Source organism: Emydura macquarii, unplaced genomic scaffold (genome assembly GCF_026122565.2).
Source record: "Emydura macquarii macquarii isolate MOO-44397 ecotype Brisbane River unplaced genomic scaffold, CSIRO-AGI_Emac_v2 contig_67, whole genome shotgun sequence".
NCBI lineage: Eukaryota > Metazoa > Chordata > Testudines > Chelidae > Emydura > Emydura macquarii.
The window spans coordinates 10,804,306-10,827,384 of NW_027130204.1; the positions used below are offsets into that span (position 1 = coordinate 10,804,306).

Below are 23,079 nucleotides of genomic sequence, written 5' to 3' on the forward strand. Positions count from 1 at the left end.
TTGAGACCCACGTGCCCTGGGTCTTGAAGGAAACAATGTGAGTTCCCCATCCCAGGTCCGAGGCATTGGAGACCAGAGTCACCGACAGCTGAGGCACTTTGTAGGGTTTTCCCGGGAGGACATGACCCAGACACGACCACCATACCAGAGAGGTAAGTATTTTTGGAGTATCCTGTAAGTATCCTGTCCAGGTGGTGCCTGACCGGAGAATAAACTGATGCCAGCCACATCGGAGGAGTCTGAGATGAAGCCTGACCCAGCGGACCACATGGGTACAGGCCACGATGTGGCCCAGGAGGCGGACGCACACCCTCGCCGTTGTGGGGGGACGAGCCAAAATGCGGGCAATAATCTCTGTCATTGTTTGGAATCTTTACCCTGGGAGAAAAGCCCTGGATGAATCCAGCACTGCTCCTACAAATTCTATTCTTTGCACAGGGACTAATATCAATTTCTGTTAGTTTATTAGGAGGCCCAGCGCCTGACAAACACCTGGGGTGACTGAAATGCTGGCTTGGACCTGGGACCTTGACCTGTCTCTGATGAGCCAGTTGTCTAGGTAAGGGAACACCTGCACTCCCCTCCTCCTGAAGTAGGCTACTGCCACTGCCCTGCACTTGATGAAGACTCTTGGTGCACTAGAGAGACCAAAGGGGAGCACAGCAAACTGGTAGTGGCGGTCTCCTACCATAAATCTCAGGAACCTCCTGTTACCAGGGAAGATTGCAATGTGGAAGTAGGCATTCTTTAAATCAAGAGCAGTGTACCAGTCACCTGGATCCAGAGAGGAAATGATTATGGCTAGGGAGACCATGTGAAATTTTAGTTGTCTGAGGTACCTGTTCAGGCACCTTAAGTCCAGAATAGGCCTCAGCCCTCCCTTTGCCTTCAGGATCAAGAAGTAACGGGAGTAAAACCCTCAACCCTGCAGGTCTCTGGGAACCTCTTCCACTGCACCCACTTGCAGAAGTGCTTGCACCTCCTATTTGAGGAGTTGCTCGAGAGAGGGGTCCCTGAAGAGGGACCGGGGGGGGGGGAAAAGGCAGGAGTGAGACAAACTGGAGGGCATAACCAACAGCCACCGTGCTGAGCATCCATCTGTCTGATGTTATGGCAACCCAGGCTGGGAGGAAATGAGCTAGACGAGAAGAAAACAAAAGGGGGTTTGGATCTATGGAAAGAACTGGTAGTTGTTCCTGGGCACACCTTCAAAAGGCATGCTTTCTGCCCTGGTTATGGTGGCTAGAGCCCAGATGAGGGCCAGCAGATGACAAATGACACCAGTGCCTCTTGTAAGCCATGTTTTTCCTCTTATAGGAGTCTCTGTGGGGGTGGTCCCCAGAAAGCTGTTCATGCTGGGGCTTAAAATGCCTCCTAGAGGAAGAAGGCATATAAAGGCCAAGTGACCGTAAAGTAGCCCTGAAGTCCTTCATGTCATGCAGTTGGGCATCTGTCTGGTTGGCAAAGAGGGCCACGCCATCAAAGGGAAGGTCCTGGATAGACTGCTGGACCTCGACGGAAGACCCGAGGACTGGAGCCATGATTTCAGTCTCATCGATATAGCTGAGGCCATGGTCCTGGCTGCACAGTCCATCGCATGAGAAGCAGCTTGCAGAGATGCCCTGGCCACCGATCTCCCCTCTTCTACGATGGCCTCGAACTCCTGTTTGGAAGAGTAGGACAACAAGTTTGCGAACTTGTCCAGCGACTGCCAGATATTAAAATGCTATCTACCTTGCAATGCCATGCCTCATGGACTGGTAGGGCCACTCCACTAGGAGCTGCTGAGGCCGAAATTCCAAACAGCTCGTCAGCTGGTTCCTCAGTCTTGAGGCCCAGATTGGAGGTGACCCTTTTCAATAAGTCCTGGCACGCCTTAAAATCATCCAACGGCACTGCAGAAGAGGGTCCCGCAACCGTCTCACCCGGTGACGATGAGGAAGAGGCCGGCACCTGTGCTGGAGGAGGGGCCTCTGTTCTGGGTGGTGTGGAACCCGTGGAGACCATGGCGCGCGAACCTTCATGGTCCGAATCCATGTCCATGTATGGTGCCATACTCTGAGGGATGGAAGACTGCGGCACTGAGGTTCCTCTCTCAGAACCAGTTTGTGGGATCCTAGAGGGAAACCCCCACTAGTATGGCCACGGTCCAAGCCATGTGCACCGGTGAGCACCATGAGGAGCCTGAATGCTGGATATGCCAGGACCAAGACTTGTCTTTGGGCTTCCTGTATGGGCTAGGCGAACGGGGTCGCACTGCCAGGGAAACACGCCTAGTCTGGCGACCTGCGTCTCTCTGCTCCATAGTGATGCTCCACTCACTGCTGGTCCTCCGGAGAATGGCAGCAGGAGCCAAATCTGGCAGTGTCCTGACCCAGAGAACATGGCCTCAACTCCAGGGACCATCTGCACACCAGTGAACGGTGCCTCGGTGATGGGAACTGTCGAGCAGATCTGTCCCTTGATAAGCTGCCCCAAGATGCCAGTGCTGGATCACGGTGCAGCACTCTGCTGTCACTCGGCAACTGCAGTACTGGCAGTGCCAGGAGGTCCTTCATAGCTTGGAAAGCCTCTGGAATCAATGGCACTACTAAATGATGAGGACCTCTACTGTTACCTGGAGTCAGTGGAGGGCCCTGTGCTAGGGTCAACGCTTGCTGAGGCGAGGGACCCTTCTGATGCGGGAAGGGTTGGCGACTCAACACAGGTTTCACCAGGTCGCCCTTAGCCTTCTCCATAGGAGAGCATCCAAGTTCTGAGCAGATCTTCTTGGACCTCTTTTTCAGAGCCAGGAAGGGAGATCAGTGCCGGACAGATGAAGTGGGCGCCGGAGGGGCACTGCACACCATGGCCATCGTGCTTGGTGTCGAGTCCGATCTACCGGGCTCTGAGGCCGATGTAAGGGCCGACTCCATCAGGATGGCCCAGAGACAGATATCCTGGTCTTTCTTGGTCCACAGGTGAAAACTTTTACAGATTTTACACCTGTCGCTGACATGGGCCTCCAGCAGACACTTCAGACAACTTAAATGAGGGTCGCTTCTCGGCATAGACTTCTTACATGAAGCGCAGGGTTTAAACCCCAGGGAACGGGGCATGCCCTGACTCTGGGATTCCAACTACTAACAAAATAGGACTAACTGTAACTGAACAACTTTTGAAAGCAAGAACATTCCAGCACCGTCACTGGCAGCAAGAAGAAACTCAGAGGGAGGGAGAGCCGGTGGTGCCTATATGCGGGTGCATGTGCGCGCTGCTGCAGGGGGCGCCAGAGCCGACTCGTACGTGTGCCACTAAGGGAAAATGTTTTCCGGTACCGGTGCATGTGGCGAGTGCACACACCTAGATTGGGAATGGACATGAGCAAGCACTCGAAGACCACCACCACCACCACTGCAATTTAGCCACTGAGATGATTATGACTAGCATTAGCATGTCATCTAGCATGTTTACCGTATGCTCTCTCTTTCCGCAACTATCTTGTCCCGTTCTTGGAAGGCCCAATCTCTCCGACATTTGGCTACTTCTGCTTCCTGGACTGCTTCCTTTAGCTCCTGTGACATAGCTTCATATTGCTTCCGAAGCATTTCAATTTCTTTGTTAGCTCTTTCTATGTCCAGTGTAGCAGAATCTTGTATCTATGTGTTCAAATACAGAGAGATTTATTTTATTTACAATTCATAGGGTAAGCATGTACACTGGGTTTTGTAACCCTTACTACTGGTTTGTTATGTGAAGGGCTCAATCCTGAAATCCTTCCACAGGCAAAATTACCATTCAGTGGGAATCCCGAAGTCAGTGGGAACTTTGCCTGTGTAAAGAAATTGGTTCAGGATGTGCTCTAAACATTTTAGTCAATAGGAATAGAGGGCGTTCAGCAACTCATAGGACTGTGATCTACAGCAAAAGATTCCTCCTCTTACAGCAAAATCAATATATACTTTATATTTCAGTGACACCTTGCTGACTCATTGATCTGTTTTAGCTTAGAGAGACTGAAGATCTCCAGGGACAGCTGGAAATTAGATAAACACAGTCAACAGTCATGGCACAGACTGGCTGTTTTAGTGTCTAGGACGTACCCTGTGACAGACAGTAAACATCAGATGTACAGATTTACAGTACACCTACACTTGTGATGCACAATCCCCAATCTCCCAGGCAGAACAACTCATCTCCAAGAAGTTTTTGCTATAATTCAACATTTTAAAATTCAAGATTTTTGAAAAGATTTTTCCTTTTTTAAAATAAATAAATAAATAAATAAATAAATGAAACTGCACCTCTCTACCATTCCAGATTCCAAACAACAAAGGAACAATGACAATGACAACGCTGACCTAAAGAGAACACTTCAACATTTGCAGCACAAGAAACACAAGCTTATTTTAACATGACCACATTTCAAGCCCTTCTTCTTACAGCTTCTCCCGCACTAAGCAGGGTCGCCAAAAAGGTTCATTATGGTCCTTCCCCATCCAATACAATCTTGTGTATCTTCTATCTTAAGTCCAACCAACACTTACCATGTCTCTCTTCAGCACATCCTTGCAACGGGTCTTTGGCCCGCCTCTCTTCTGTGGTCCAGGGGTCTCCATTTCCAACACTCTTCTCGTCACATGGTCCTCGTCTCTTCACATTACTTCTCCTTCAAGTTTGTTGCTACCTCTATCACTTTCAGAGTCCCTCGAATGTATTCATTCCTTATCTTATCCTTCTTTGTTACACCACAAATCCATCGCAACATCCTCATTTCATTCACATTCAGCCTAGTCTCCTCTTTTAATATTGTCGCCCATGTTTCTGCACCATATGTTAGTGCTGGTCGCACAACAGTTTTATATATCTTCCCTTTCAGTTTAACCACAGATCCAAGGTACTTGAAGCTTTCTACCTGTTTGATTTCTCCTCCTTCAATTTTCACTGGTGCCTCCCATTTTCTATGAGTTCCACTAAATTTACAGTTCAGCAATTGGGTCTTTGTTCTGCTGATCCTCATTCCTCTGTCCTCTAGTACTTTTCTCCAACATTCTAGATTTTCCTCCATGTTTTCTTCTGAACCTCCACACAGCACGTCATCAGCAAAAAGCATAGTCCATGGGGGATCCTCTCTCACACCCTCGGTAACCGCATCCATTACTATCAGAAATAGAAATGGACTCAAGGCAGATCCTTGGTGCAATCCCACTTTTACCTCAAAGTTCATCCCTCTTCCTGCTGAGCATCTTACCGAAGTCTTGGTTTCATATTTTGAATCAATCTGATGTACTTCTCAGGAACCCCTCACTTTCTTGCACATCTCCACACTTCCTCTCTTGGTACCTGGTCATAGGCCTTTTCGATATCTATAAACATCATTCTCAAATCCCTTTGTCCTTCTCGGTGCTTATCCACTGTCATTCTTAGTGCAAAGATAGCATCCATTGTGCTTCAGCCTGGCATAAATCCAAACTGACACTGATCAATTTCCACTTCATTTCGTAGCCTTTTGTCTATCACTCTCTCCCATATCTTAAATGTGTGAGGTAAAAGCTTGATTCCACAGTAGTTCTTACACTCCAGTATATCTCCTTTTCCTTTATATATAGGTACTAGTATACTTTGTCTCCAAGATTCAGGCATTCTTTCAGTGACCATAATACTATTAAACACATGACACAGTACTTCAGCCCCAATGTCACCAAGATACTTCCACACTTCGACTGGGATTTCATCTGTCCCAACAGCCTTATTATTCTTCATCTCTTGTATCACCCTCTTTACTTCTTCCATCTTGATACATTGTATCACATTTTGGCTTTGATCTGTTTCCTCAGTCTACCCATGGGTTCTCCTCATTCATAAGCCACTGGAAGTACTGCGTCCATCTTTCTTTTATCTCTTCATCCTTCAACAATGCCACTCCATTTTCATCTTTCACAATTCGGACTTTAGTAACATCCTTACTTGCTCTATCTCTGGCCGCAGCTCTCCTATAGATATCTTTCTGTCTTCCAGGCTGATCTAAGCTCTCATAAAATTCCTTCATCGCTATTGCTCTTTGTTTTGCTACTACTCTCTTTCGTTGCAACTTTCAATTTCTTGTACTCCTCCTCATTTGCCTCTGATCCTGATAGTTTCCATCTACGTAGTTTCTCCTTTTTCTCTTTGATGGCTCTGTCTGCTTCTTTGTTCCACCACCAGGTTTCTTTTCCAGGCTTACTCCTACCTGATGATTGACCACAGACCTCTTCCCCTACTCTTCTAATCTGATCTTCCAACTCACTCCATTGTTTCTCTACATTTTCAGGTGTGAATACATCCATTTCAGTTAATGTCTTTCAACCTAGTCCCACATACCTCTCTAATAGCCACATCTTTCAGTTTCCACCATCTTATTTCGGCGCTCCTGCTTAACTCTGTCTTGATAATCATTTAGTTAGCCTTAGCTTCAGTACAAGTACTCTATGTTGTGAAGTAAGGCTTTCTCCTAGCAGTGTTCTGCAGTCATCTATCATTTTCCCCATTCCTTTTCTCAATAAGATGAAGTCAACCTGTGATGTTCTACCTCCACTATTATAAGTCACTAAATGGTTTCTACGTTTCTCAAACCAGGTATTGGCCACTACCATTTGGTAAGCCATAGCAAACTCCAGCACTCGTACTCCCTCATCATTCAGTTCCCCAATACCGTATCCTCCGTGTGCATATTCGTATCCAGGTTTATTTTTCCCCACATGCCCATTTAGGTCGCCTGCCACAATCAGCTCTTCAGATAATGGTATGGCCTGTATCAATGCATCCATATGTTCCCAGAATTCATCCTTTTCCTCCTGTATACTTCCTACTTGCGGTGCACAGTAGCTGACAACATTCCATGTATCTCCTTCCAACTCCAATTTCACCTTCATTAAACAATCACTCACTCTCACAACTTCCTGGACCTCACTTTTTAATTCTTCATGTAGGATTATTCCAACACCATTTCTCCTTTGGTCACATCCATGGTAGTAAAGCTTGTAACCACAGCCCAGTTCTTTGGCTTTACTCCCCTTCCATTTAGTTTCCTGCACGCATAGTACCTTGATGTCCTTCCTGCTCATAAGGTCTACTATCTCTCCTGTTCTTCCTGTAAGGCTTCCCACATTTAGGGTTGCCATCTTCATGTGCTTTTGAACTTGCTTCTTTAACCTCCCCCGTTCACTGGGTGGTAGCCCGTTCACCATATAAACCATATTGATTTGGCAGTTGGTTTTACAGCTGGATGCCCTTCCTGCTGCCAACTCCTTTTAGTCGCCTTTTACAACACACAGGAGATGCATTTGGTCTATTCTAATCCCCGATCCAACCACATTTCAAGCCCTGATCTTGCAAATAGTTACACGTGAGCTTAACCTGACGCATATGAGTAGTCCTGATGAACTCAATGGGACCACTGTTGAGTAAAGTTAAGCAACTGTGTGTTTCCAGGGTCAGGCTCTAAATACATGTACAAGGCTCCTACTAGTGCTAGTACACCCAGGACACTACACATTTAGGGCTGCAGGCATCCCCAAATGGTTTTTAATTGTAGCCATTCATGCTTAAAAACCCTAGCCGCATTCCTACCCATCACTCCAAAAAATGTAATACTAATTCATGCGAACAAACATAAGCCACAAAAAAAAAAAAAAAAAAAAAAAAAATCATGTCTTGCCTTCTGTTGTGCTATTTCCTTTCCCACCATTCTATGCCCTGCCTCACCCTTCAAAACCCCCAAATCAACCCACCGAGAACTGTGAGATTTGATCCTATGTAGTACGCATCCATCAGTGATTGTATCAGAGAGATCTCCGCTCAGCTTGTTCACTATCCTCCACTCCCCTTCATAAAACAAAGACAGACCCAAAGAAATAAATTTTCACTTCTCTTGAGAGTCTTGTATTAGAGCCCTACAGTTCCTTCTCTGTGTTTCCCATGCTGCACAGATCCTTAAAATGTGTTGTCACGGCAGTCACTCATTCAGCAGAGGATTTGGTAGCGCTCCACCTATGGATTTCATCAAATGCAAACTCTTTACCTTTCTGTGAGGTGGGAAAGACAAGGTGCTAAGGGTCCTGCTTACATGAAGTACTCCCCAACTCATGCTGAGCCTTTAAAAAAGGCTGCAAGTCAAGCCCAGGTCCTCCCATTTCAGTGGCTTTTGATGGGGGGAGGAAGGAGGAAAGGGGGAAAGCTTCGTGCACAACAAGATAGAGAGTTGGAGATATGACAGCCAATTGAAAACAACAAAAGGGGGGTTCTGCAAAGCCCAGCCGACTTCCTAGTTTTATTGCTGATTCAGCTGGTGAGCTGAGATTGCCAAACATATATAGCATCGAAAGCTGAGGATGGGGGGGGCGAGTCTATTATGATCAAAGATTGATACTATGAGGAAATTAGATAAAGGAAAATAAGCCTTTCACAAACAAAAAACCTTCTAAAAGATCTTATCTAATATAAAAATTACTGTAAATCCTGTAGTTCTTTCACAAACATAAAAAGCAGGGATAGTGTAGGATTTTTATATATATTACTACATTACAGTATAATTATATATGTAATATATTACATACGATATATCTACAAACGTGCGAAACTGCAAGAATATTTTAACTTTGATATAATCACTATTATTAACAGCCACAGCTTGATATGCTCCATCTATCTCCTTAATGATCCATGTATCCTAGTGTAATTCAACGTACAGAATTTGCGCAGAACACAATCTTTTTAGTCACACTTTATATTGTTTCATTTATACGTTTTAAATTGTTGGCATACGTAACAAGCATGTTACAGACAAACGTAGCTATATAATAGATACATATATGAGCATACCAGCAGAAGGTATTATAGATGGTTGTAAGTGATTGAGATGGGGCACTGAGGACACAAGCCAGCAAAGAAAGGGATTAAGGAGTGCCTTTGGAACCAACTAGCCCTATCCTGCTATACCTGCAGCCAATGACAAGCCTGGAGGGGGAATAAAAGGAGCGAGCCTGGCTCAGTTCAGGGTTGACAGCTCTGCCAGAATGAAGCTTCACTTGCAGAGCTGTGGTGAAAAGCCTGCTAGCCAAAGCAGCCACTGGGGGAACAGCCAGACCCCAAGGAGCAAACAATGCTCTAATCAGAGATGGGTGGGGAACCCAACCCAAAGGAAAAGGCAGGGAAATGACATGCCTGAACATTTTTGGGGTTGACCACTCAACCCCACCCAGAAGGGGAATAGGACTGAAGAGACAATTTAGCTGGTGGAACTGAGCCTGCCTCAGTGGGCTCCTGGAAGATCCACTAGGGGGCAATGCTCTAGCCACACCACTACTGCAACCTGCTGAACTGTGGACTATAACAATCCGTTAATCATATATTAAAACTATCTATTAACCATCTATTAACCCTTTGGAAATGGAAACAATAAAAACTGTGACTGATCTATTTATTTTAAACAAGTAGTCTAGTCACTCCTCATAAGGAATGCGTGCACACATGCATATAAAGCATTCTTCATTGAATTAAAAAAAAAAAAAAAAAGCTTTGTGCAAAGACCTTTACAAGCCTGCCGAATAGAATTTACTCTCCTCAACCTAAAAAAAGAAAAACCCATCTATGAAGACAGCCAGTACCTGACGAGCTTGGTAATATTCCCTTAGCAGATGGTCTCTCTGGATGATAGCTTCTGTTCTCTCTTTCCTGGCAACATCTCTTTCTTCCTTCACTGTCTCTATATCCTTGCAAGCTTGATCAAGTTCCTTCTGGGCCTCAGCCTTGTCTTTCACTTCATGACAGTACTTTTCCAGCAACTCATTCCTCTCACAAATTGCTCGATCTCGTTCCACTAGAGCTGAGTTTAGCTCCTAAAACGAGACCCGTTGTTTGCAGGGTGTTAAGTACAGAGCAATATTTCTTCTTTCCAGTTGAATAAACATTGACACCTTAAAAAGTGAGGGTGTATAACCGACAATCTGCAAAAAGGGGAATTGTACAGCTCTGTGCCCCTATTAAATGCAGAAAAAGAATAGCTAACAATATTAAGCAAAGTGTTAAAACTGCCATATCACCACAATCACCCTGCTGTCTGAATAATGAAGCACATAATCTAGGAACACACATGGTTCTGAGAAACCTGGAGAGAGAACGTTTGTTGCAAGTCCTCTAAAATCATGGATAGCCAATCAGATTTAACACAAAACAATCATATTACATACTTTAAATGTATTATTTCAAAGCAATTTCCTTCATTTTTGCATGGCTGAGATAATGTTTTGCAGCATAAATGAGTGCCCTGCAGCTTCCCATTTGTTTTAAAGGGACATGAGTATCTTACAGAGTAAGACACGAGTTGTGTACACATGTACCATGAAATGTTCCAACTATAAGTTAAGACTATGATGTGCCATAAAATATCATGAACAATACATCATATTGAATGTAGCATGTGCTGCAAGGTGTGAAAGTACTACCACTGGGTCAGTGCAACATCATGAAGACATCAAGTTATTCTTAGGAGACTTCAAATAGCACTGTTAAAATAATAAAAACAATTCTGCTGCTGCATTAAAACAGATTTTTGTACAATAGTTAAAGTAGCTGACTTGAACCAGGATTCCTGGGTTATATTCCCACCACACACTCAATCTGTGTGACCTTGAACAAATTGCTATGTCCTGATTTTCAGAGGTGAAGAGCACCCATAGCTTGCACTGAAGTCAGTGGGAGCTATGGTTATTTAGTACCTCTGGGGAAAAGAAGTTAAAAAAAAAAAAAAAATCAGGCCCACCGCATCAGTTTGTAGGATGGCTTAAATGATTTCTATGCAAAAAGTGCATAAAGATCTTTGGATAAAGGTGATATAGAAATAATAAAACTTCATCAGTGTTCAGCAGGCCCAAAAGGCCAACAAACTACTGGGGCAGAAAAATAGCTACTGAAAAGGCTTTTAAATATTAGAAAACCATACTTTAAAACTTTGGAAAAATTAGGCATTGCCATAATTTGTCCCAAGGTAGTCCCACTGATATAAAATAAAGGAGCCGGCTGATTGAGAACCAACATCTCTTCTCTCCAATCAGCAGTAAGACCTCCCCTCGGCTTTCTTTGTTTTATGCTGTTTCGTGACTGAACAGCTACCTCACAGTACAAGATCAGATATCATATGATGCCAGTCAAAACAATGACTGGATAGAAAAATCCAGCACTCTGGTTTGAAGAGCCATTCTGCACAGCACCAGCATGATGGCTGAACAGGGTGAGTGTGTTAAATTCTGCACAATGGTGGGAAAGCAGGATTTCTGAAGACGAGTAGGTGAAAAGAGAGACTACCAGTGTAGAAGGGAAGATTGCTAAAATGGTTGTCTCTCTCTGGATCACCAGAAAATTCTCTTCTTTTTAGCCACTAAAAATGGATGCTGTAAACATACAAAACTGTGGAACTTCAGCCCTAAATCCCAGCCGAAGAGTTTATACTATTCTCTTGGTAAACAAGAACTGCCATATTGTAGCAATTGTTTACAAAAGGTACTGCAACAATCATAAGGGTGGGACAGTGCTAATAACGCCTGGGCAAATGTTGCTCTTTCTTTGCTCAATTTGCTTCTGCCTACAGGTATGTAAAACTCAAATTACACAGTTTCATTACTATATAATCAGATGGAGAATGTAGCTAGTTCATAGGCAGAAACTGAACTGCCTTTTGCATCTGTGAATAAAAATTCTTACTCTTGTTGCAAGTTTTCAAATGTGAATACATTGTGATAAAGATCCCCCTATGATACAAAGAGTGAAGACAACTTGTTCAGCAAAGAGCCAACTGAATTGTTGAGATAAAGTATCATGTACCCAGGTAGCTGCTTGTGCACTCCCCACCCTAAAAGTAAAAACGTTATGGGAGGTTCTCCGAGCCTGCAAAAACAAAAGCAAAAAACCCCATATCGAAATCTCTGCATGTGGCTAAATTCATTGGAATCGTGCCTGAAATTGTCCAAAATAAGAAGGCTGAACTCAGTTTTCTACTTTTGATTTGTTTACCACATGTGCATGCCATACATTTCGTAAGTGTCTGGGTATGGTTTAATCCATCTGTGTTTGAGCGTGCAGAACACTATGAAGACTTAAAAACTAACCATGGAGTAGCACTAGGTCTGTGAGTTCATGGCTAAATTTGCTCATATAATTTTAGCTTTTAAAAATTAAAAGAAAAATTCCTATTTTTGGTACCTTTTACATTTTAGTAACAACACAAAAACAGCAGCATTATACACAGATGTACTGAAGGGTGAATATTTAAAACAGTTTAAATGGATGCAGTGTTGTTTCAGACAAATAGTTAATGACCGTAATACACGAGTCATACTGCAGCATATCACTAGGTGGAGCTATACACAATAGGCAGAAGGAGATGTAGTCAAACTCGCTGAAAGGATAATCCCTATGTGGGATTCTCATGCATGCTACTCCAAGCGGAAGTGTCACTTGATCAATAAACCACTTGCACAGCCTTCAGACTCCTGAGCAGGTACTAGATCCAGTCAGAACTAGTTATTTCAATTAGGCACCCTAGATAAATGCAAGTTCAACCGGTCAGCATTACATAACCAATGAACACCCCGCTCAAAGGCAGAACAGTTACAAAGAAAGAAAAACTGAAATGCAAACACACGAATATTAATTTATGTAATTAAAACAGTTATAGCAAAAGCTACTTCAGCAGCCTCACTATACAGACAAAGGAGCTGAATATGCCCTTAGAAAATAGAAAAAAAAAGTTGTGGTTTTTTTTAAACGTGTCAGCAATTAGCATCTAGTTCGTCAGGATAATCTCCTTTTTTCCTGCCCCTATTCAACCACTCATCCAAGTGGGCTTTCAAGATAATGAACTAGCTACCAGGGAATGCTTGTTTATTTTACTTTTTAATCCTATGCTTAATAAGCACCCCTGCAAATTGCTGTAGGAATCGTGGTGATTGTTAAGACAAATTATGAGGGGTCAGTCAACTCTGGATGAGTTACAGAAGTGCTCAGAATTACCCTTACTCGGCTTTCATCGAAGTCAATGGTAAATCTACGATGGTCTTCAATGGGATCAGAGTTAGGCCAACACAAAGAATTTCTGAAAACCCCACCCGTTGGCCACGTCTACGCTACATCACTACAGCCATGGCGTTGCAGCTGTGCCGCTGTAGTACAAACATTTCCTACATCGGTGGAAAGAGTTTTTCTGTCAATGTCGTTAATCCACCTCTGAGTAGCTATGTCAACAGAAGACAATCCTTCCATTAGCTTTGCTACATCTACACGGGGATTAGGTTAATCTAACTACAGTGATAAGCATGCAAAATTTTCCACTGTTGAGCAATACAGCTAGGTCAATCTAATTTTCTTTAAGTATAGACCAGACCTTAGTGATTTAGGTTCCACACAACTAGCACCTACGAAGAAGAACTGTTAGGCCAAAAATGTTTTAACTTGCTTGCTTTGCATGTTGGCTGCATAGTCTAACCCATATTTATGTACCTAAATAAAAGAGGCCCAGGGTTTCAGAAGTGCTGAAGTTAGAATTTTTATAAAAAGGACTGTGTGTGATCAGTGACAAGTGTGAGAAAGGAAAGCAAAAAAAGATTTATGGGCACAGGAAAAATATTTGGTTGTATGTGAATCATACACCAAGCAAAATATTTAAAAACTGAATAACCCTGTGAATGCTATTTTACTACTTAGCAGCAAGCTGCATTTGTAAATCCTATGAACACCACATTTTAAGACTATATCACTCAAATGATACCGCTTTTGGATTAATGTGATTTATTAAGCAGTGCCTGTGTTTTCATAAATCACAGTGCCAAATGTTCTCATTAATATGAGAGGCTAAATGACAAAGAACAGGACATAATTGTAGTCTTTGAGCAGATGTTAAAATGAGGCTGATAGTCTATTTTATAATAATAGGTCTTATGTCTTAATAGAGAATACCCAGATGTTTCTTCCTTGGTTACCAGTTAATAATGAAAGAAAAATTATACATCTGAGTTCTATTGTTATACAGTGCATCACTTGCTGGGTACAAAAAGCTGGCTTGTTAAAATAAGTATTTGAAGTGAACTGAACGAACAAGTCAAGTGAATGGCAGATCTCAGCTGGTACTCTACTGTATTCACACTCAGAATGTAATGAGCTGACAGTAAAGAGTGCCACCAGGAAGACATCAACAGGGAATTTCCTTTTCAGAATGAAGCCACATTTCCCATCTAAGGAGCACACATTTCTTTTGCCCAACTGCAAGGAAGCACAGGTAAAACCTCTTTATCCTCCCACACATAACAAAACGGCCCAGTGGTACCTGTCTTAAAGCTTCCATCTCTTCACTAGCCACTCTTTTCTCTGAGGAAGTGTTTTTCAGCTTGGACTCTGCAAGCTCTAGCTCAGTTTGAAGCTTATCCACCTCTTTGATCACTTGGTCTCTCTCACTCATTATGAGGCGATACTCATTGAAAACAGAGTCTCTCTCTTCCTTGTACTTCTCTGCATCTTTTGCTGCCTTCAGCTGCATTGTTTTGAACCGTGTCACCTCTGACTGTAACCGCTCCATCTCTCTCTGCAACTCCTTGTTCTGCGCAGTAGCTTTGCTTAGCTCTTGTTGGATTGACTCAAACCTGAACAAATAACAAAAAGAAACAAAGGTGCTTCCATCAATCTGCACTTTCCTTTTATAGAACCAGAGAAATATAGGGCTGGAAGGGACTCAAGAATCATCAAGTCCAGCCCCATGAACTGAGGTTGGATTAAGTAAACCTAGACCATCATTTGTTCAACCTGTTCTCAAAAACTTCCAGTGATGGAGATTCCACAATCTCCTTTGGAAACTTATAATTAGAAAGCTTTTCCTGATGTCTAGCCTAAATCTCCCTTGCTGCAGATTAAGCCCATTATTACCTCTTGTTCTACTTTCAGCGGATATAGAGAACAATTGATTAGTCCTCTTTGTAACAGCCCTTAACATATCTGAAGGTTTACCCAGCTTTTCTTTCTCAAAAAGAAACATGCCCCATATTTTTTTTTAAACCTTTCCTCATATGTCAGGCTTTCTTAAAACTTTTATCATTTTTGCTCTAGATAACCTTGTTGTAATGTACATCTCTCTATATACAACTAAATGCTTCCCATGTGATCAAGAATATCCAAGTATTCAGCAAAACTTTGCAGAGCACCTTTTTTTTTTTTTTAGAAAGCATCCATCCACGCTACAGAATTAGGCCAGATCTATACTTCAAACTTCTATCAGTATAACTAAGTCGCTTGGGGGGGGGGGGGGGGTGAAAAATCCCCCCGCGTGACGCAGTTATACCGACCTAACCTCTGGGGTAGACAGCGTTTGTCTGCGGGAGGGCTTCTCCCATTGGCACAGCTCTTGCTGCCTACAGAGATGGATTAACTTTGCCAACTGGAGAAACTCTTGGGTCAGTGGAGTAGCATCTTTGCTGAAGTGCTACAGAGCTGTACGTGTAGACAAGCCCTTAGTGCACTAATGCAGTCCTCTTCAATTTTTTCTGTACCAGGATCCCCGTCCTCTCTCCAGAACTCCTGCCCCACCTGCCCAGAACCCGTTCAGGGAAATAGGAAAGGCAGAGTGGTTGCACCTGTAATGACTAAAGATGTGTAATTAAAACAGGGAAAAACCATATACTTGATGGACAGAAGCAGTAAAAATAAAGCAAATGAAAAAGTTTTACAATGTATATAAAATGGGAACAATAACAGTTCTGAAAATGCACCATTATAGAAACTGATTTGCGTGAAATAAGGTGTTCCATTCTGGGTACTCCATCCTGGAAAGAATATAGCGGAAGTGGATGGGAGAGAAAGAGGGTTCTAAATCTGGGCATCAGAAATTATTGGTGTCAGAGTATAGAAAAGAGACAAATTAGAGGTATGGAAAATAATGGGGGATAAGGAAGGTAAACTGGATGCTCCTATTTGCCTTTTTTTTTAATTATTATTATTAAACAAAGAACATAGGGACATCAACTAACTTAAAGGGCAACACATTTAAATTTGATTTAAAAAAAAGCTATTTCTTTTTAACACAACACATAGTTAATCTGTGAAGTTTATTGCCACAAGGTATCAGAGGCCAAGAGCTTACTTAGTGAGATCCAGAAAAGAATTAGATGTCCATATGAATAATAAGGCCATCCAAACTTATAATGATAAAAATTAAAATAATTAAGGATATAAATCATCATGCTTTAGAGCATAAGCCAACCATGATGGGAGCTCAGAAGAAACTTCTTCCACAACTTTACACTAAGGGATTTCTTTGCAACTTTTTTTCTTAAGCATCTGGTTATTGCCAATGTCAGAAACAGGGTGCCTGACTTGACGGACTTTTAGTCTGATCCAGCATGGCAATTCCTATGTGCCTCTGGCATATTCTGTGTTCTCACACATACACTTGGCATGATCTAGACATGGTTCTTGTCCGAGCCAGCATACTATGCTTTGACCCTTGAGACCAGAGCTGTAAACTCTGTAAGCTGGCAAGCAAGGAACTCTACCTAAGATACTTAGTTGAAGGCACCTGCAAATTTAAAGACTCTCCATGCCATAAGTGCAGATTAAACAATCTCCTTATAGATCACCAGTCTGTGGAGCACAGAAAGATCTACTCTGTTAAGTACTTTATTTATTTTCGTTTGGAATTGTAGGCAAACATGAAGATGAGATTGTACCACGGCAGGCACAGATAACACATTAAAAGATTGAGATACACATCTGTGATGTATAGCCTTGTTGCAGTGTGCATTTCAGGCACAATTAGGAAAGAAGGGGGGGGGGAAATCAAATCAGTATCTGCCAAATGAAAACAGATCATCAGCTATAAATAAGATATACAGTATAAAGAAGATTCTTGTTTTTTTAAGCAGAAAAATACTTGAATCATTAGGAAGTATCTAAATGGTGGAGAAAAATCATATCTTCTGTAAAGGTTTCTTCTATCTGTTAAACTATCACAGTACTGACAGCTGAGTAGATATACAAGGGAAGTTCCATGTGGAAAACCTGGCTTCAGAACTGACCTTGAGCTGACTGCTCTGGGCCTCCAAGGAGGAAAGAGTAAGAGACAGCTGGCATCACACTTTCACAGCTCAGAGGCTTCCTGTTCTATGCACAGGGTCAGTGCAGTATTTGCAGCTGCTGTTATGAAAAAGGATGGGTTGAATTGCAACGAGGGCTTTGGGAATGGTGGCCAAGCAGGATCCTCACTACAATGGACTATATGCCACCTCTCTGCTTTGATGTGATTGTATAAAGTAGGAGAAATTGTTGGAGTAACTTAGTTCATGGTTCAAAATCCCGAGGACTGTGCCGAAAGGAAAAAGGAGTTTCATGCTGTTGTAATAATCAGTAGTAAATTAGGAGGTAGGCAGCATGCCTCTTTCCATCTTCAAAATATTTACAACATTATATTCATCATCATAGCATTCTCATCATGTATTATGGCCTCCATTTTCCAGACAGAGAAAACAAGGGTTAAATCTTATGCGACTGCCTCAGGGTGAAAGAAGGAGCAGGTGTCAGAACCAGGACTAGAACCAAGGTCCTGTACTCAGACCAGCAAGCCAGGTTTTCTTATGCAAAAACAAAACGCAGTTTGGACTCTGGTTTAAAAACATGTTTAAGCAAACTGCAGTTAAGAAGTGCTGAAGTTTGCAAGCTTTGTAGCGAGTTAGTCCTTAACCTAAACTGTAGGTATGGTACATCTGATATTCTGAAAAATATATTTTGAAAAGAGCAGTATTTCATGCTTAAAAACAATATACTGACCACACACAAGAATTATTTTCAAGCTGTTTTTAATGACAAATTTCCCATTCAGTTAAATATATTTCTGACTGAATGGTTATAAAGAAGGAAAAACAAGCCACAAGCAAACGGCCAACAGGTCAAAATCCGATAACCATGAACTCACCAAAAAAACCCTCCTATACAGAATGAATAAAAACACTGAAATAAGTTCTTTGGTCCAATTAACTTGCTTCCAAGGACCAGGACTGCATTTCCTCACATTCCCCTAGATTCTAATACCACTCAGCACAATAGATGTTACTAACAGACTTCATTTCTTCATGAGAACTCTTTTAGTGACTATACAGAACTAGCCTTGAGCAGAGCATTCCATGTGCCTTATTAAGAGCTAGTATATTATGCAAATCCACAAGCAAGTAGATTCAAGAATTTAAATGGAAGTCTTTGTATAAAATTTACTTCCTCTCCAAAGAGGTGTGCTATAGGACAGGACTATAACATGAACGTGCCAAGCCTGTCAGTGCTACCAGAGTTCCAGCACTCCTCACGACTCGCTCACTAAGATTTTACACACTTCCTCGATCAACAAAGCCATGCATAAAATGTTCTTTTAAACCAGTTTAAACTTCAGATGCCTCAGAGATAAATAAATGGCACTGCTGCCACATGCTGCAGCCTTCATCCCAGCTAACAGAGAAGTCTGTGCTCACAGGCTAATGATAGGAGGAAGTAGAAAACAGTGCATGTGAATTTTGGATTTTTGGCTCTGACTCTCATCAGTATGGATACAATTTTGTCACGGCAAAATTCACAGAAGAGTCACAGTAAAAATTTACACAATCAGGATAGGATCACTGCAGGGCCAAAGCCCAAGCCCTGCTGCCTGGGGCTGAAGCTGAAGAAGTTGTGGACATCTGTTAAAGTCATGAAATACATGACCTCTGTGACGAAATCATATCCTTACTCATGAAGAATGTGATTATCCCTAGCTTACGGCAGTGAAAACCCATGGCCCCCCCAACTCATGCACGCACATCCTTTCAGGCCTTCTCTACACTAGCACATTTCTTACCTCTTTTAATCAATGGTGTAAGCTGTTCAAGCTCTAGCATAAGCCAGGCACAGGGTAGGATTAGATGACAGGGTGCTAAAAACGCCTGTGCCCACTCTGTGCTGGCACTTACACCACTGGTAGCCCTGCTATAGAACAGGTCCAGAAGTTTCCTAGGGTATGTCTACACTGACCGTGGCAAATTTGCCAACATCAGATTGATTTGTCCGGATTGATTGAGAGGACGTGAAGACTCAATCGATCCAGAGGTCGATTTAATAAAACCATCTCTCAAAAAAGCACAGTGCTGCGGCGATGGGTACGCATTTCCCATCGGCGCAGCGCAGTGGAGACAGCGTGCTAACGGGAAGTTATGAAGTCAATTGGAGTTATGCAAGCTACTCTGCGTAGCCAATTTTCGCCGGCAGTGTAAACCAGGCCTTAGTGAAGAGACGCCCTTATGGGCTTCTGTCCAGCTGACTCTAACCCATGATGCGGCCAGGCTGTAGCACTACTTTAGACCAGCATGCAGTCTGAGATACCATTACAGCATCATGAAGGTTTTCTCCAGACGTGAGGCCTTCTTCATCAGCTAAGACTCCATTCCCAGAACAGAAAATTCTACCTGGCAAAGTACGTTTATGCTACAATGGACTCATCTATTGAGCCTAGTTCATTAAACCAGGCAAACAAACCCCCAAACCTTTCAGGTTTGACACCATCTGATATATCCTTGAATGTATGTTTGACTCCCCTTAACATACATAAGAGTCAGGTACGATCAGAGGGAAGAATAAACCCCAGGTTTTCCTTACATGAACTAACGGACAGTTTGTACAGGATTTCACATGGATAGAAACAATCCTGAGAAAGGGTGGGCAGGACAATCATTTCCCCAAAAAGTTTTCAGTCCCTAAAGTTGTGTGGGTTTTTGTTTTTGCATACTCACTGAGATGCCTTTCATTGTAAATACATACATGTTTAGAAAAATAATGGTTCGTGATACCATTGCTTTAAAAATGCCACTCTGCAGCAGAGTTGGTATTACCAACACAATGTACATATAAGCCACCAAAAGCTGCCTATACCTTCTAAGAGAGGAGGAATACTGCTGCTGGAAATGTATTGCTGTGTCCCTCTGTTTCATTAACATATCAATCTGCTTCTGAAGACGTCTGTTCTCCTCCTCAGTCTGTTCTAGCCGGCTAAGATCTGTATTGTGGCTTGCTATCTTCTCATTGTACCGTTTCCTTAATGCATCATAATCCTTTTTCACACCCTCTAGCTTGTCCATTGCTGTATCATAGAGTTTATTGAGGATCTCTGAGGATCCATTCTGTTTCATAACCTAAACAAGAAACAAAAGGATAATTTGAATAAGAAGTACACATAAGAGTCTTTTCACTTGTTTTTAAGTAATATGAAAATCTTAGGAGACTTGTCAATATATGAAGAAAGCTATTTAATTTATTTACTTACAGCTACTTTTCTCCTCAAACTGAATGTCCAAGAAAAAATATTTAAGTTGCACTAGGCCATTTTGAAAAGGAAATCTCTACATACATGATTCTTACCTTCAGGTTGGTAATACTCATATTCAATAAGTTTAGATGGAAAAATGTGACTATATCAATAGTCCAATTAAAAAAATTGTTTTGCTAAAGACAAGCAATCTAAATAAAAGGACAAAAAAGGTACCAATAGTTAGTCTTAACATATGGATTTTAAAAAACAAAAACCACAACATGTATACAAGGAGATATCGAACTTGGTTCACTATTACTAGTTTAAAATGTATTGATAACTTTTCCACATTTCAATTGCTAAATTATAAAACACTCCCAAAACCATAACTTTGGAAGCTGTGATAAGTGATTAATACTTTATTTTACCAGTCTCACTCACAACAACTCAAACTCAAACAACTTACATTTCAAGACATGAAAGGCTTGTAGTCTAGATAAGATTTACATGCAGTCATGCATTTTAATATTCATAGTTATTTCATCTGAAAAACATCTAGTACAGAAGCTTGTGTTCAGAAAGCTACCAATAGCTAGATTATTTCGCTCCTAGTAATATTGTAAATTAGGTTTAAAAGGGTCAAATCTAGCCTAAACCTTGGATGCATTTAAGGAGAGTTCTAGAAAAAAAACTGAAAAGGTATACTTTCATAAAATTAAGAACCAAAATTCTCCTCCCCTTCCAATTCCAATCATTTAAAAAACACAACACATAAAAATAAGCTATTTTAGGGTTTTACAATGACACCCATCACGGTAGTATCTGAGCACCTCCCATAAAATCAAAATCCCGAGTGGAGCCTCTGGCACGTCTTCCTTTTTGGGGAGTCATAACTCTGTTTGGGGTGGGGGGTTTTTTGAGCTTGTTTTGTTTTTGAGAGGGATTTGAAGTAGAGAGGGTAGCTATGTTGCAATTGCCATCCCTGAAATATCTTCAGCCTATACACTACTACAGCATTGTGCTAGTCCACGCAAATTTGGTATTGACAAGAACTAGAAAGTAAAATAAAATGAAAAAGCAAGAGCAATGCAGAAAACCAAACTGCACAGATAACAAAAAGAAAAATTTAGATTCCAAATATTATAATTTTTCAATAATCTAAGGAGGGAGTGCTGGCAGTTTCATTGCAAGGACCACAAGTAGAGAGTGAAATCTTGGGGACCCTCCCGTTCACAATCACACAGACTACCAGGATACCATTTGCAATTGCCCAACACTCTCTTGGGCAGTTATTGTCATTGCTGGCTCCTTATTTCCTGCTGCTTCTACACATGCTCAGGCTCCTCTTTACATTGAGAAGCCTAGATGCTTGGAGAAGCAGCTACCAGCTTTATGTGACTGCCAGCTCTCTGCAGACAACCAGTAACACACAGACTGCAGCTTGATAATGCTAACCTTAGGCCACACAATCAGGCACAGGTGAGGAAGGGAGTTTCTTAACAGGATGAGTTTTATCCTGACACTGTCCCCTTTAACTAACCTAGAGGTATGAAACCCATCAACTGACAAGAACTGTAGCTGTTTGGTTCTAAGTCAGGTTGACAATTTGGATGTAACAAAGCCCCAATTCGGCAAGGGACTTAATCATGTGCTTAACCTCAAGCTCGTGTATAGTCCCATTCAGTTCAGGGTCACTACCCAGATGCTTAACGTAGGCACGTGATTCAGTACCTTGCTGAAATGAGGCCTTAGGCTGCAATTCAGGAAAGCAATTACGTACTCTCTTTTGTCCATCCCTATTTAGGGGAGCGCACTTTTTTTTAAATAATGGATCTCAGCATGTGTTTAAAGTTAAATACGCTCTTAAAGCACCCTTACTGGGTAGAGATGTTTTCCTGAATTAGGGCCTTGATCATCACTCAACTGTCTAAGAAAAACAAAGTTTACTGAAAAACAAAACAAATTGTAACTGAAAACAAGCTTAGGGGCTGAATATTTGAAACTCCCAGGCAGAAGCAAACATTTTTTCACAACCTAAAACGTATGGAGCCCCTTCTCATTGACAATATCTTAAACAACTACCAGATAAAGTAAACTGAAAGACAAAAGACAAGGCCAAAGATATCAGGAGTTTGCCTAAGTTTAAAATAAAGGCTCAAATACAAATGGGGTTTGGAGGGAGGAAGGGAAGAAAAGAGAAAAATGCTACAAACAGGAAGAGTATGAGGAAGAGTAAATAGTCCCAGCTGGATCCAAGAGTACAGCCATGACAACGGAAAACCTCATTTATGAACAGTAGAAACTTAAAAGCCAGTCAGCTGCTGTACAGGAAGTCAATGGCAATCCCACACCGTAGGAGTAATTTGATCAACAGCTCTTGTTTCTCAACAAGTTGGGCTGCTGTGTTTTGCTACAGCCCAGCGACGGAGTGACACGTCCGAGAGACCATCAAAAATAGAATTTGATTAATCCAGATGCAAAGAGACAAAGACTGAGATAAGACTGCTGGCATTCCTTCAAGACAACATGATTCACACTGATCTACTGAGAAAAGAAGCTATGCAAGTTTCTCACTGTCTGAGAGCAACAAAATTTACTTGAAAAGGGTAATGATGAAGTTCACAAAATATTAAATTATTTTGCAAAAATAAATAATAGTAATACCACTCCCACTTTACCTCCCATCAAAGAACCTCCAATTACTGGACAAGCATTAAAGCTGAATGCTGTTCTGTGATGGGTTTTACATCCCCATTTTACAAAGT

The 23,079-nt window shown here is 41.9% G+C and overlaps 1 protein-coding gene across 1 annotated transcript in view; it reads right to left on the reverse strand.

Moving 5' to 3' along the window:
- The window catches only part of DLG5 (discs large MAGUK scaffold protein 5), a 162,305-nt gene that overhangs the window by 41,196 nt on the left and 98,030 nt on the right, over positions 1–23,079 (reverse strand). Inside the window, exons 6-9 of the mRNA XM_067539533.1 lie at positions 19,939–20,198; positions 14,333–14,645; positions 9,624–9,854; positions 3,454–3,638 (exon numbers count right to left, since the gene is read on the reverse strand). Coding sequence (XP_067395634.1) covers positions 3,454–3,638; positions 9,624–9,854; positions 14,333–14,645; positions 19,939–20,198 — 989 coding nt within the window. The remainder of the gene's footprint in view (positions 1–3,453; positions 3,639–9,623; positions 9,855–14,332; positions 14,646–19,938; positions 20,199–23,079) is intronic.